General features: G+C 47.3%; 1 protein-coding gene across 5 annotated transcripts in view; it reads left to right on the top strand.

Moving 5' to 3' along the window:
• Positions 1-12,471, top strand: part of ATP7B (ATPase copper transporting beta) — a 74,028-nt gene that overhangs the window by 10,717 nt on the left and 50,840 nt on the right. The window contains exon 1 of one of the 5 annotated variants that reach the window (XM_053899889.1): positions 10,508-11,499. The exons of 2 other annotated variants lie outside the window; for them this stretch is intronic. In XM_053899889.1, the coding sequence (XP_053755864.1) occupies positions 11,251-11,499 (249 nt within the window). In that variant the 5' untranslated portion in view covers positions 10,508-11,250. Of the gene's footprint in view, positions 1-10,507; positions 11,500-12,471 lie in introns of those variants that run through there. 2 more of the 5 variants (XM_053899901.1, XM_053899895.1) reach the window with 2 other exon arrangements.

The following is a 12,471-nucleotide window of genomic DNA, read 5'->3' as shown; positions in this document are numbered from 1 at the left end:
GAGAGAGAGAGAGAGAGAGAGAGAACATAAGCAGGGGAGGAGCAGAGAGATGGAGAGTCCCAAGTGGACTCTGCGCTGTCAGCGCAGAGCCCCATGCGGGGCTCGAACTCACGCGATCATGACCTGAGCGGAAATCAAGAGTCGGACACTTAACCACTGAGCCACCCGGGCACCCCTGAATTGTCTTTGCTCTTCTCATTTCTGCCCGTTATTTTTGTCTGGGAACCCATTTTGTGTTCTGTTTTTAGATGTATATGTTTATAATTTTTACATTTTCCTCATGGAGTGACTTTTGTCATTATAAAATGTACCTCTTTATTTCTGGTAACATTGTTTTAAAGTCTGTTTTGTTTGGTATTAGCATAACTACCTCAGTGTTCTTGTGGTTGCCATTTGCCAGATGTATCTTTTTCCATTCTTTCATTTTTAATCTATTTGTGTTTTTGAGTCTAAAGTTCATGGAACTTTTTGGATGTGTAGGCCATTATTAGTAGTAGTAGTAGTAATAGTAGTTTTTCATTAGGTTTGGAGAAGTTTTCAGTCAATATTTCTTTGAGTATTTTTCCTACTTTGTCTTTCCTGGTCTCCCATTACACTTGAGTTGGTATGGGCAGTGGTGTCCCAAATTTCTATGAGTGTAACCGAACCCAAATCCATCTGCCCAATACAAAGCAGAACCGATCACCAAAACATTAGGTTTGCAGCCAGGAAAGGGTTTATTTGAGAGGCAGACAAGTGAGGAGACAGGAGGGCAAGCCTCAAATCGGTCTGCCTAAAAGAGGAGAGAACAAGTTTTTTTTTTAATAATCGTAGGGGTTGAGATTGCATACATATTGATGAATAGGGCAGGGAAACTTATGACTGTTCATGAGGCACAATGTAGCATGTGCATTGAGCAAATATACATATAACATATATCCCATGTTCACTTTAGAGGAAGACTTAATATTCAGCCCTGATGTCAACAGGTTATCTTATATCTTAGGACACGGAGACGGGGTGTGGGCATGCTCCAAGAGCTAGTATAAACTGGATGGGGTCTTGGCTTGTTATCTTGGGTAAGGAAGGCAGGGCCTTGCTTGTTCATAGGCTGGAACTGTATCAGTTGACCACGAGCCCAGGCTTCTGCAGAGACAACTAGTGGGTTTGATAGCGGGGTCTGAAAAGACACAACAGGTGATTAGGGGGAAAGAGTTCTCTGGAAACAAGCTTTAAACTTTATGCTAGTTTCAACCTCATTAACCCTGTGGGTCACAGTTTCATGAGGTTCTATTAATTTTTTTGCATTCTTTTTTTCCTCTCTGAGATGGCATTATCTCTTTGAGCTCTCTTCTTGTTGGCTGATTCTTTCAGCTCAAATCTACTGTTAAACTCAACTAGTAACTTTTCATTTCAGTTTCTATACTTTTCAACTGCAGAATTTCCATTTGGTTCCTTTTTTACGATTTCTGTCTACTTACTGATATTTTCTATTTGATGTGATATTGTCATCATCCCTTTCTTTATTTCTTTAAAATGTTTTTAATGGTTTCTGCCTTTGTATATTAAATCCTACATCTGGTTGCAATTATAGGCTGCTTTTTTCCCCTGGTGTATGGGTCATACTCTTTTTTTGCGTGTCTCATAATTTTTTGTTAGAAACTGGACATTTTAGACAATTCTGCATGCTGCTACTCCCTCACCACCCCACCCAAGGGGTTGCTTTTGTTTCTTTAATTTTTTTAATGTTTATTTTATTTTTGAGAGAGAGAGAGAGAGAGAGACTGAGACTGTGAGTGGGAGAGGGACAGAGAGAGAGGGAGACACAGAATCTGTAGCAGGCTCCAGGCTCCAAGTTATCAGCACAGAGCCTTACGCGGGGCTCAAACTCACAAACCATGAGATCGTGACCTGAGCCAAAGTCGGTTGCTTAACTGACGGTGCCCCCCAAGGGCTTGCTTTTTTATTATTTAGTGACCTACTAGATTATTTTAGTGGAGACCTTTTTTTTTTAATGTTTATTTATTTATTTTGAGAGAGAGCAAGAGTGAGAGCAAGAGAGAGAGAGAGGGAGAGAGAGAATCCCAAGCAGGCTCTAGCTGATATGGGCCTCGATCTCAATGACCATGAGATCATGACCTGAGCCGAAATCAAGAGCCAGACCGTTCACCCTGGCAGTATTGAGCCTCTGTTGTTGTTTCTCAAGTGCACAGCCCTGAGTGTGCCCTCAGTCACCTTGTAATAACAATTATTTTGTCTTTGTGGTTTTTCCTGGCTGCACCTAGCTATTAAGCTCCACTAATTGCTGGCTGATCTATTGTTTTCAATAATGCCAGGGGCATACATTGCTCCACAGCTGGGTCCATTCAGACTCAGGCTCCTTTGATGGGATGTTCCTGAGCTCAGTGTTTTGAGATTTGTTCTGACCCTGGTCATATTCTCCCTCGTGGCCTCTTTTCCCAGGTCACTCCAGCAAACTGGCCAGCCTATAGTTTCATCTATATGTCCAGTCGATCCACCTGTCTCCTCCCAGTTGCCTCACCCAGGCACAATTTCTGAGCCAAGGCTCGAACTGGGGATGGCAATGATGTCACACTTTTCTCTGGCTCTCCCTCTTTTAGAGTTGAGTGCGTGGAGAAGGGAATTCGCCAGCGGCACGGGGTCGGCAATACCCTCCGTTCTGCTCAGCTTTCCCCTCTTGGGTTGGAACCACAATGTTACGAACCAGAGCAAGGGCAGTTGAGGCCCCATATTCTGGGTGCACCATGCTCAAGGTAGAGCCTTTGTACCACCAGCGGGGACTAGTTGGAAGAAGGGAACCTCCACCTCTTGGCTGCATCAGCCTGCAACTTAGCTTCAACATCAGGATGAGATGGACAGGGTAAGAAGTGCCGATGCCTTGCCCCTCCTGGGAAGAAAGCCCACCGACTGGTTGCTGGGTGGAGAGTGATCCCTGTGTTCTTGGCTGCACCAGTCAAGTGGAGTTTCCACCTCGCTGAGTTCGGAGAGGTGAGGGAGTGAGGTCTTGAGTCACACAGCGCGGACTCGGGGCTCCGGGGTGGGGGGCGGGGAGGAGGGCCTCAGTCAATTAAGTGATTAAGCATCTGACTCTTGATATCGCTCAGGTCATGAACTCACAGTTCTTCATCAGGCACTGTGCTAGCCAGGAGTCTGCTTAGGATTCCCTCTCTCCCTTTGCTCCTCCCCCCACTCTCTCTCTCTCAAAACAAGTAAATAAACTTAAAAAAAAAAAAAACAGCACAGACTCTTGCTGTTTTTAACTGATGTTAGTAGGTTTTCAAAAAAATTTTTTTAAAGTGCTTATTTTTGAGGGAGAGAGACAGAGAGAGAGACAGAGAGCAGGGGAGGGGCAGAGAGCGAGGCAGACACAGAAACTGAAGCAGGCTCCAGGCTCCGAGCTGTCAGCACAGAGCCTGACGCGGGGCTCGAACTCACAAACTGTGACATCACGACCTGAGCTGAAGTCAGACACTTAATTGATTGAGCCACCCAGGAGCCCCTAGTAGGTTTTCTTGAATTAAATCGTTTCTTCATTTGCTGTATGTCTTTAGGATCATTTCCAGCTATTTTTCATATTTGTTCGGTTTCTTTAAAATAATTTTCAAAGGCACCTGGGTGGCCCAGTCGATTAGGCGTCCACTCTTGATTTTGGCTCAGGCAGTGATCTCATGGTTTGTGAGATCAAGCCCCGCATCAGGCTCTGTACTGACGCATGGAGCCCGCTTGGGATTCTCTCTCTCCCTCTGTCTCTGTCCTTCCCCCAAATAAATAAATTTAAAATAAAATAATTTTCGCCAATTTCACTGGGGAGCTGATCTGCATAACTCGTACTGCCATGCCAGAAGTTCCTACTCCTCTACCGCATTTGACACTTATAATAGAATTGTATTGTGTTTGGCTGTGTGTAAGAGAAAGCCCAAAGCAACGTGGCTGTCAGTGAAGTCTAACGGCATGTGTCCCAGGTTGGTTTGGCATCTCAGGGTCATCAGGGATTCCGCCTTCCTTCTGCTCTAGCAAGCTAGATTCCGCTCTCTCTGCTCTAGCAAGCTAGGATGCAGCTGCATGTTCCTGAGACCTCATGGCCTTAAGCTGGCTGCCAGGACTCCAGCCATCTAATCCATGTTATACACAGCAGAAATGAGGAAGGGGTAAGGGCAAACCCACTCTCTCTTTTAAGGCGCCTTCTCAGGACCCCTGACAAACAGCTTTTCCTTATGTTTCATTGACCAGAACTTTGTGTCTGTTTTCAGCATTTTTATTTTTTTAATATTTATTTATTTATTTTTAAATGTTTCTTTATTTTTGAGAGAGAAATAGAGAGGAAGAGAGCACAGGGGAGGGGCAGAGAGAAAGGGAGACAGAATCCCAAGCAGGTTCCCATGCTACTAGCCTGTCAAGGGGCTCAAACCCACGAACTGTGAGATCATGACCTGAGCCCAAATCAAGAGTTGGGGTCTTAACCTACTGAGCCACCCAGGGGCCCATGTTTTCAACATTTTTAAGTTAGAAGATTTTATTGTGTAAAATTGCAGCTACTTACCTTCTCTTGGAAGCTCTGACAAGGCCCTTTGACAATAATTGGCCAGAGCACAGGAGTAACTGCCTCTTTTAGGTGGAGCAGGTTAACAAGAAAACCACAGGATCAAAATGGTGCCACTTAGGTTAAGGCCCCAAGACTGTGTAAACCAGGGGTTCCTACCTAACCTAAGTGAAGTTTCAACCTCCTGCAGAAATACAACCCTTAACTGGTTAGGAGTTTTCTGATAAGCACCAGTGAGGTATTCTGTCACGCGGGTCTTGTCTGTCCCCTAAAGGAAGATGAGGTTCAGCACATAGTAAGACCCTCTCCCCTTCCCTCTCAGGGAAGATGATCTTGTCTGAAACAATCCTTTCAGTCTTTTCTTTTCTGTTGCTTACAACTTTCAGGCCCCACCCTCCTTCCCTTAAAAACTTCCATTCTGTACAACCCCTTGGGGTGCCCCTTTACTTGGTCGATGGGGTGCTGCCTGATGCATGAAGCATTCCATAAAGCCAATTATATCTTCAAATTTACTCAGCTGATTTTTCTTTTTTTATTTTTTTTATAAGTCCTGTTCTCAGTAGTAGTTGAGTTTAGACTGTTGGCTTAGAGGAGAAAAGAAGTAAGGGAGAAGAGAGCCAGCCTAGGATGGGGTACCTTCTGAATGTTGAATACTTGTTTGAAAGTTTGGCAGTCTGTTTTTTATAGCAAAAAATTACGTGAGTTGTTTTTGTTTAGTTTTCTGTGTCATTCGTTCAACAAATACTTATCGAGAAACGTAAATGTAAGCACTGTTGTAGTGCTGGGAATACAGAGGTGAGTAAAGAAAACAGACAAGGGTTTCCTGCGCTTGTGAAACTTACATCCTAATGGAGAGACAGTCAGTAAATATATAAGTAAGTAAAATATATATTACCGTATCAATGGTAGTTGAGTACTCCAAAAACTTGGCAGGAAAGGATGGGCAGCGGCAGCGGGAGTGTTTGAAATGAAAAGGGGGTAACCGGGCAAGTCACTGAGAAGGTGACATTTGAGGAAGGTGAGGAAGTGAACCACCTGGATATGGGGTGTTGGAGGAGGGTTGTTTTTAAGCTGAGAGAGTAGAGAGTAGTGGGCACAAAGGCCCTGAGGGTGGAGCATGCCTTTTGCTTTGTTACAAAAACTGCCGGATCAGAAGAGATTTAGCCCAGTGAGTGAGGGGTGAGCAGTGTGTGGATTGGTTACAGAGGAGACGGGAGTGGAGCTGACTGCAGTCGTCTGACTTCCCCTTTAAGGGGACTCCTCTGGTTTTTGTGTTGAGAATAGACTTTAGGTGCCAAGAACCACCTGGGGGATTGTTTTAGTACCGCAGGTGAGATGTGCTGGTGGTTTGGATCTGAGCTGTATGTAGTAGGGGGTACACATGGATGCTGCACATACTTAAACATGGAACTGACAGGATTTGCTCAACATTTACCTGTGGGTTTGAATGCAGGACGCAGTTCTTATCAAGGGTTAATGCAAGTGTTTGCGCTGGGCGAGTGGAAGGGAGGAAATGGGAAAGACGGTGGTAGAAGCAGGGAAGGGGCAGAATACTGGGAGCTCAGTTTTAGGCAAGTTTCACATTTGAGATGCATATTAAATAGCCAGCAGGGGATGCTGGTTGAGCCTTTGGATCCCTAAGTGTGGAATTGGGAGTTACTGGGTATAAGTGGTATTTCTACTGGACTGAATGAGTTCACCAAGGAATGAGTACAGACGGGGAAGGGGTCCAAGGGCTGAGCTGCAAGCCACTCCAGCACTAAGGGGTTTGGGGACCAGTAGGCTCCTGTGAAGGCCTCTGAGAAGAATCTATCAGGGGGGGTGGGAGGAAACCCAGGAAGGGGTGGGTACTTGGAGCCTGACCTCGGGGGTAAGAACAGTTCACCCTACCGCCAGAGGGAAGGCGCTAACACAGGTGGGCGGGTGGTTGAGATGTTGGCAACTTGTTTTGCTTCTGTTATTTCAGCATAGTAGAAAGCAGGCTCATCAGTGGAGAGAGACTGGAGCTGGGGGTAGGGAGTGGAGGTCAGAGGAGCAGCGGGGGGGGGGGGGGGGGGACGGGACGGGTGGTGAGACGTCTGGCACGTCCTCCAGGAGAGTGGAGAGGGAGGGGACTAGGGAGGTGCACAGTTGGACGGCTAGTGGCCTCTCCAGGTTCATGGTTTTGAGGCAGCATGGCCGACCAGCCTGGCCATGTTTGGTGTCATCCTCATTCAGCTGGGGGCCGACAGACCCAGAGTTTGGGGTAGTCTGGGGCCGTGGAGGAAACCAGGGCTGGGGTTGCACCAGGTGGGCATCAGATGACCGGAGCAGCCAAGGGAGTTGAAGGTGTATGTAGTTAACTGTGGAAGTGAAACATTGGCCTTTACTCTGACAATCTCAACTGTTTCTCTTTTTGGCCCTGTCCAGTCTCTTTATGGTTTAGAACTATTGTAATTTTTTTCACTGTAGGCTATCAAGCCAGGCATGTTTTTTTTTTTTCGTTTTTGTCTCCTGCTAGTAAGCTAATATAAAAACTGTGCTTAGCTAACTGTTTCAGTCTCAGAAACCACCAATTCCTGGGGTGTGAGGAACAGCCCCCCAGTCCTTCCCCTGGCAAGTCTCCCAGGGTAATTGGCCTGCAGCAACCCTTCCCACCCCGAACACCTAATGTTTGAAGGATGTCTTTTATACTTTCATACTGTCCTCTCCTGTTCTTCTCTCCTAACCTGCTAATGAACTCCTGAGGGCAGAGTATGTCTTGTGTCTTCTGTTGCACATAAGCACCTGAATGGTTGGCTCTCAGGCTGTAAATTATATTCATTTATTAACATTCCGCCTCCGTTGTGAGGGATGTGCTGTTTGTACTGCTCATGTTCTCTGTATGGGAACCTTCTGGGCCACTGCTTCCCAGCATATGGCTTAGTGTCAGGTTCTGTTGTCCTGTCCTGTCACAGGATCTGGGGTTCCTCTGCCTGTCTCGGGAGGACTGGCCCAGTGTTTTTCCTAAGAAGCCCCACCCAGGGTGAGCCTCGAGCCAGGCCAAGCTGGTCATCTTTGGAAAGTGCTGAAATATTTGAACCAGATGGCCCTCTTGCATATAGGGTCGTCTGTCCCAGAGGCCATGGAAACGTGAGCTGCCCATCTGCCTTTGGGCCCAGGATCCTCAGGTTGCAACAGGAGGGTTTAGGACATCAAAGGGATTTTTATTTTTATGCAAACAAGATCCACAGAGACTGGGAAGGTGAGTCGGAGATAAACAAGGTGAATTTATTTTGGAAGACCGCTGAGATAATTTGCACATGTGGGAAGCAAAATAGTTTAGCATGAGGAGACCCTTGAAGACCTGTAGTTCTGGAAGGAATACGTGAGAGGTGAGTGTGCCCTTCCCCCGTGGTAACGGGGACAAAAAGCACCGTGCAGTTCTAGGTGGAAAGCGCATTCAGATCTGTCTGTACTTCATCTCTGTGAGCATGTATTTAACATCTGGGGGATGATATTTGTTCATCACCGTGTTAGGTAAGACGGAAGAACCTCGTCTTCGGGAGCTTGCAGTGTTTCCTGCCACTGGGCGCAAGGGCTGGTCCGGATACAGCCTCAGTGGAGAGAGAAGGCTTGGCCTCCTCTAAACGTAGAGGCTCCATACCTGCCAGGTCTGTGGTGTTGCGTCAGTGACACTGGAATTCGGGTGAGGGAGAGAGAGAGAGCCCTGCTGGCGTGAATAGAGGCCAGTCCGCTGAGAGCAGGACTTAAAAGGATAAGGAGGATTAGCCAGACAGAGGAGGGGACCCGGGGGTCAGGTGTGAGGAAAGGGGGAGGCGCAGGAAAGAGGAGTTTGGACTTGATACTCAACCAGGGAAAATGGCTTATGCTTTGGCTGTTTGGCAGGTCCCCTAGAACTTGTGGGAACAAAGGAGAAGGCACCATGTTCACCCCAGAGGTACCTCCCCACCATTCCTCCTCATCTCTGCCAAACTGGAAATGGCTCTGTCCGCCTCAGGTCCTCGCCAGCTGTGATCACTTGATCGCTGAGCCTGGAGGCCCTCCTCATTTGTTTAATCCTACTCTACTATTCATTTTCTCTGCTTCTTGTAACCTGATAGTCCCCTCTTCTCTGAGTCTTAGCTCTCATGCCTGCCCAAACTGTATTTCTAAGTCACAAATGATATAAGTCCTCTGTGTTAAAAATTGGCAATTCTCTGCTGTCTATTGGACAAAATCTAAACTTCATGCCTCTTCTAACCTGGCCCCCAGTCTCCTTTTTCTTTTCTTTTCTTTTTTAAACATTTATTTTTTGAGAGACAGAGACAGAGCGTGACTGGGGGAGGGGCCAAGAATGAGAGGGAGAGACAGAATCGGAAGCAGGCTCCAGGTGCTGAGCTGTCAGCACAGAGCCGGATGTAGAGCTCGAACTCATGAACCGTGAGATCATGGCCTGAGCCGAAGTCGTACACTTAACTGACTAAGCCACCCAGGCGGCCCTCCAGCCTCCTTTTTCTAGCTGTGTTCTGGGTCTGAGTGGCCATTTAGGAGAAGTAAAAATATTTTACAGTAAAGCATTTATATTTTCCATAGGTCATGGAACAGGATAGACTCGTCAAAAGCACTTGGGATGTATGATGCCAACTACTTTCATTATTAACTATTCATATCTATAACACAGAACTAGTATTTATAGTTAGAATGATCCCATATCACCAAGGAAAATTTGAAATATGGTAGTAACTCAGGTTTTAAAAAGACAGCAGAAATACACGGCATATTTGGGGGAGGATTTCTACCCAAAATGACAAAAATTTTTTAAATATCTGGTGCTTAGGGGCGCTTGGGTGGCTTAGTGGGTTATGTGTCCTGCTCTTGATTTCGGCTCAAATCCTGATGTCACAGTACGTGGGATCAAGCTCAGAGGTAGGTTCTGTGCTGACAGCATGGAGCTTGCTTGGGATTCTCTCTCCTCTCCCTGCCCTTCTCCCCACTCACCTGTGCTGTCTAGTGCGCTCTCTCTCTCTCTCTCTCAAAATAAATAAACATTAAAAAAAAGATCTGGTGTTTAAAGAGATCAGATTAGGTTATCTGGAGAACGCACTTACTATGCCCAATAAAGGAAATGTGGGGGGGGGGGGGCGGGGGGTCGGCAGGCACACCCAGACCCTGGGTCTGGACCTTATCGGGAAGACCAGAGATGAGCAAGATTTGAGTGATCGCGAGAAAGCAGGGGCAGATATACCGGACTCCTCTGTGCCAGCGGCCCCTATGTGGAGTTGGGCCCCTAGCATCACACATGCCATTCCTTTGTTGTCACTGATTTGAATGGCACTTCTTAGAAATGCAGGCAGATTCTTTTTTGACTGAGCACAAGGAGGATAAGAAGCCAAGGGAGACACATTTTGGAGCTGGCTGCCTGGAGCGTTTTTCAGAAGTGGGAGCAAACACAAAGTCACATCCCCACAGGGTAAATAAGAGGCAGAAGAGGAACCGGTCTCCTAGGACGTGTGGCTCATGGGCCAGTGGTGAGGCCGCCTTCCCTCAGGCAGAACAGGGCTCTTGCTCAGCATTTCTGGGGGCAGCAGTGGCAGTTTAACGGGGAGGAAGGGTTACTGTAGGTAACTCCTTAGGAGGCAGAATCCTCAGGGAGCTTGAGCAGAAGCGGATGTGTTCTAAATGCCCTCAGGGACCTGCCACTGTGACCTCACCCTCCCCTGCCAGGGGCATGTTCATTCTGCGAGAGGAATGTTTTTACCAACTCAATTCAGTGGGCAGCATGGACACTTTACACACACTGGCAGGGGGCGGCGTTGCCAGGATTAGTGGCTGGCGGAGCCTTTCCTTCCCTGGGTGATGAGGTTGCCTCCTTCCCGGTCTGTGAGCCGGTGGGGGTGGGAAGGGAGACAGTGCTGCCCAGCCAAGTGGGAGGCTGCCTGGATTACCACACTGCCCCCTTCTCTTAATCCTCCTGTGGACAGCGGGGGGTAGCTGGAGAAGCCTGAATTGTGGGTTCGTTCCTGGCTGTCCTCCCACGTACAAAAAAGGATAACAAGGATGAGCCTTTGTTATCCAGTGCGTTTTTGCAGTCAGTTCTTACTGAAGCCAAGCCAAGTTGGTCCAAGGGAAAACAAAGCTGCAGGAAACATGGACCTTTCTTACACCTTCTTGAAAATGCAAGTCATGTTGCCTAGGAAATACTTCTGTCCCCTAGCGTGCTGCACACCGCCAGCATTGGAGCTATGGAAGAGGCCGCTGAAGTTATTCCAAGAAAGCGTTGGAAGTTTGGTAATGAAGGGAAGTGTCATTTCTCCCCTGCCTCGAGGCTGGGTTTCTGGGAGTGCACACGGCCAAAAGGAAACTGTGCTCAGCTTTGGGAGGTGACTGTGTGCCGGGCTCCTGCACACGCTGGCCGGGTGTTCTGGCAGGGCTGGGTGAGGGCACGCGTGGGGCCGTGTGCAGAGATTCCCAGGGCCGAAAGCAGTGTGGTGAGTGAGAGGGTGCCAGTTGGTTGGAAGGATGTAGGTAAACAAGAGTAAATATACATACAGCAGTGTGCAGCCTGCCCAAGTTCAGAAGCTGGCTGCTAGACTTGGCCGGCAGCCTCTCCCCCGCTGGCTCCAGAGCAGAGGGGAATCTGCAGGACTGACAGATCACAGGTGCCACCCCCTGCTAGTTAGGAGGACACTTTTAAAGCATTTCCTTCTCACTCGACCAGGTAGTCTGGTGAGGGTGAACAGCTTGCTTGAATGGTGGGTAAAGGTGTGACCGTGGACATAGCGATGGAGAAAGCCGGGGGTGACACGCCCGGGAGCCCTGAGCCGTCCTTCCTGGCGACTCTGGGTGACCCACAGGTGACCCTCGTGTCCGTCCACAAGCGGTGGTCCTTCAGGAGGAATCCTGGGACCAGGGGCTCCACCAGGCCAGTGACTTCGGAGGAGGAAGGAGAGTTTTCACAGAAGGTTTTGAATGGAACACGGGGAATCCGTTCCAATCAGGTCAGTGCAATTGCAGAAGGGCTAAAAAGCCGAGAGGGAGTTGGACGGGCTTTCAGATGGAGGTTCCTCCCTTGTCTTACGAATGGGGGATCAGGGAAGCGCGGCTGGGGATGGGGAGCCAGAGTTGAGAGGTGATTCTCCAGACTTTATCCAGAGATAAAGTCCATCATGGTAACCGTTGGGTTTCTCGCTTGTTTTTAGGATATTTTGTAAGCCTCTGTGGGGCAAAAGTTTTCCGGAAGGCAGATCAGACAAAAATGGAGTTTTGCCCTCTTTTTGCTTTTTAAAATGTGTACCTTATTTTGTTAATCTCCGTATTTCGACTAAATAAACATTTTGAATGTGTTGCTGCAAAACGAAGCTGTTCTTCTTAAGCAACTGAACATTTTGTTAACCCAGAGGTCAGGTCATGTTCAAAAGTAGGGCAGTGTAACGTTTTATAAGAGCCTTGTAGTAACATTTCCGGGTGGGACTGGTGGTTTGTGTAGGGTCTTTTTCATTGACCAGGGCAGATGAAAAAATACCAGTTAGCAACAAAGGAAAAGTTTTTGAAGTCCTTTGACCCTTTAAGAGTTATGTTTGTTTCTCCTGGGTTTTATTGTTTAAAAAGTCCCCACATTTGCTAAAGGAAATTTTGTGAAAAGAGATTTTTGAAATGTACTATGCAAGAGATTTACATCTGTTGAAGGAAATTTCTGAATGCCCTTATGCAGTGCATGGTTAACTTTATATTTTTAGCTGAGTGTCTAAGACAAATATTAGATTGGGATGGGAATGCTTAACATTGCTTTAAAATGTTCAGAATACTACTTCACAAAATCCAGCCTATGTCTGAGATATTTGAATGTGAAATATCCTAATTTTTAAATGGCCATTACTAATTTCATGTAACTAGGGGAGCAACCTGAACCTGGCTGGGGGAGCCTGTCTGAAAGGAGGACCCAAGTAGAGACCCACGTCGAGGCTGTGGTC

This window comes from Panthera pardus, unplaced genomic scaffold, assembly GCF_024362965.1.
Source record: "Panthera pardus isolate Hobbes unplaced genomic scaffold, ASM2436296v1 HiC_scaffold_1, whole genome shotgun sequence".
Classification (NCBI taxonomy): domain Eukaryota; kingdom Metazoa; phylum Chordata; class Mammalia; order Carnivora; family Felidae; genus Panthera; species Panthera pardus.
This window is presented reverse-complemented; position numbering and strand designations above follow the sequence as displayed.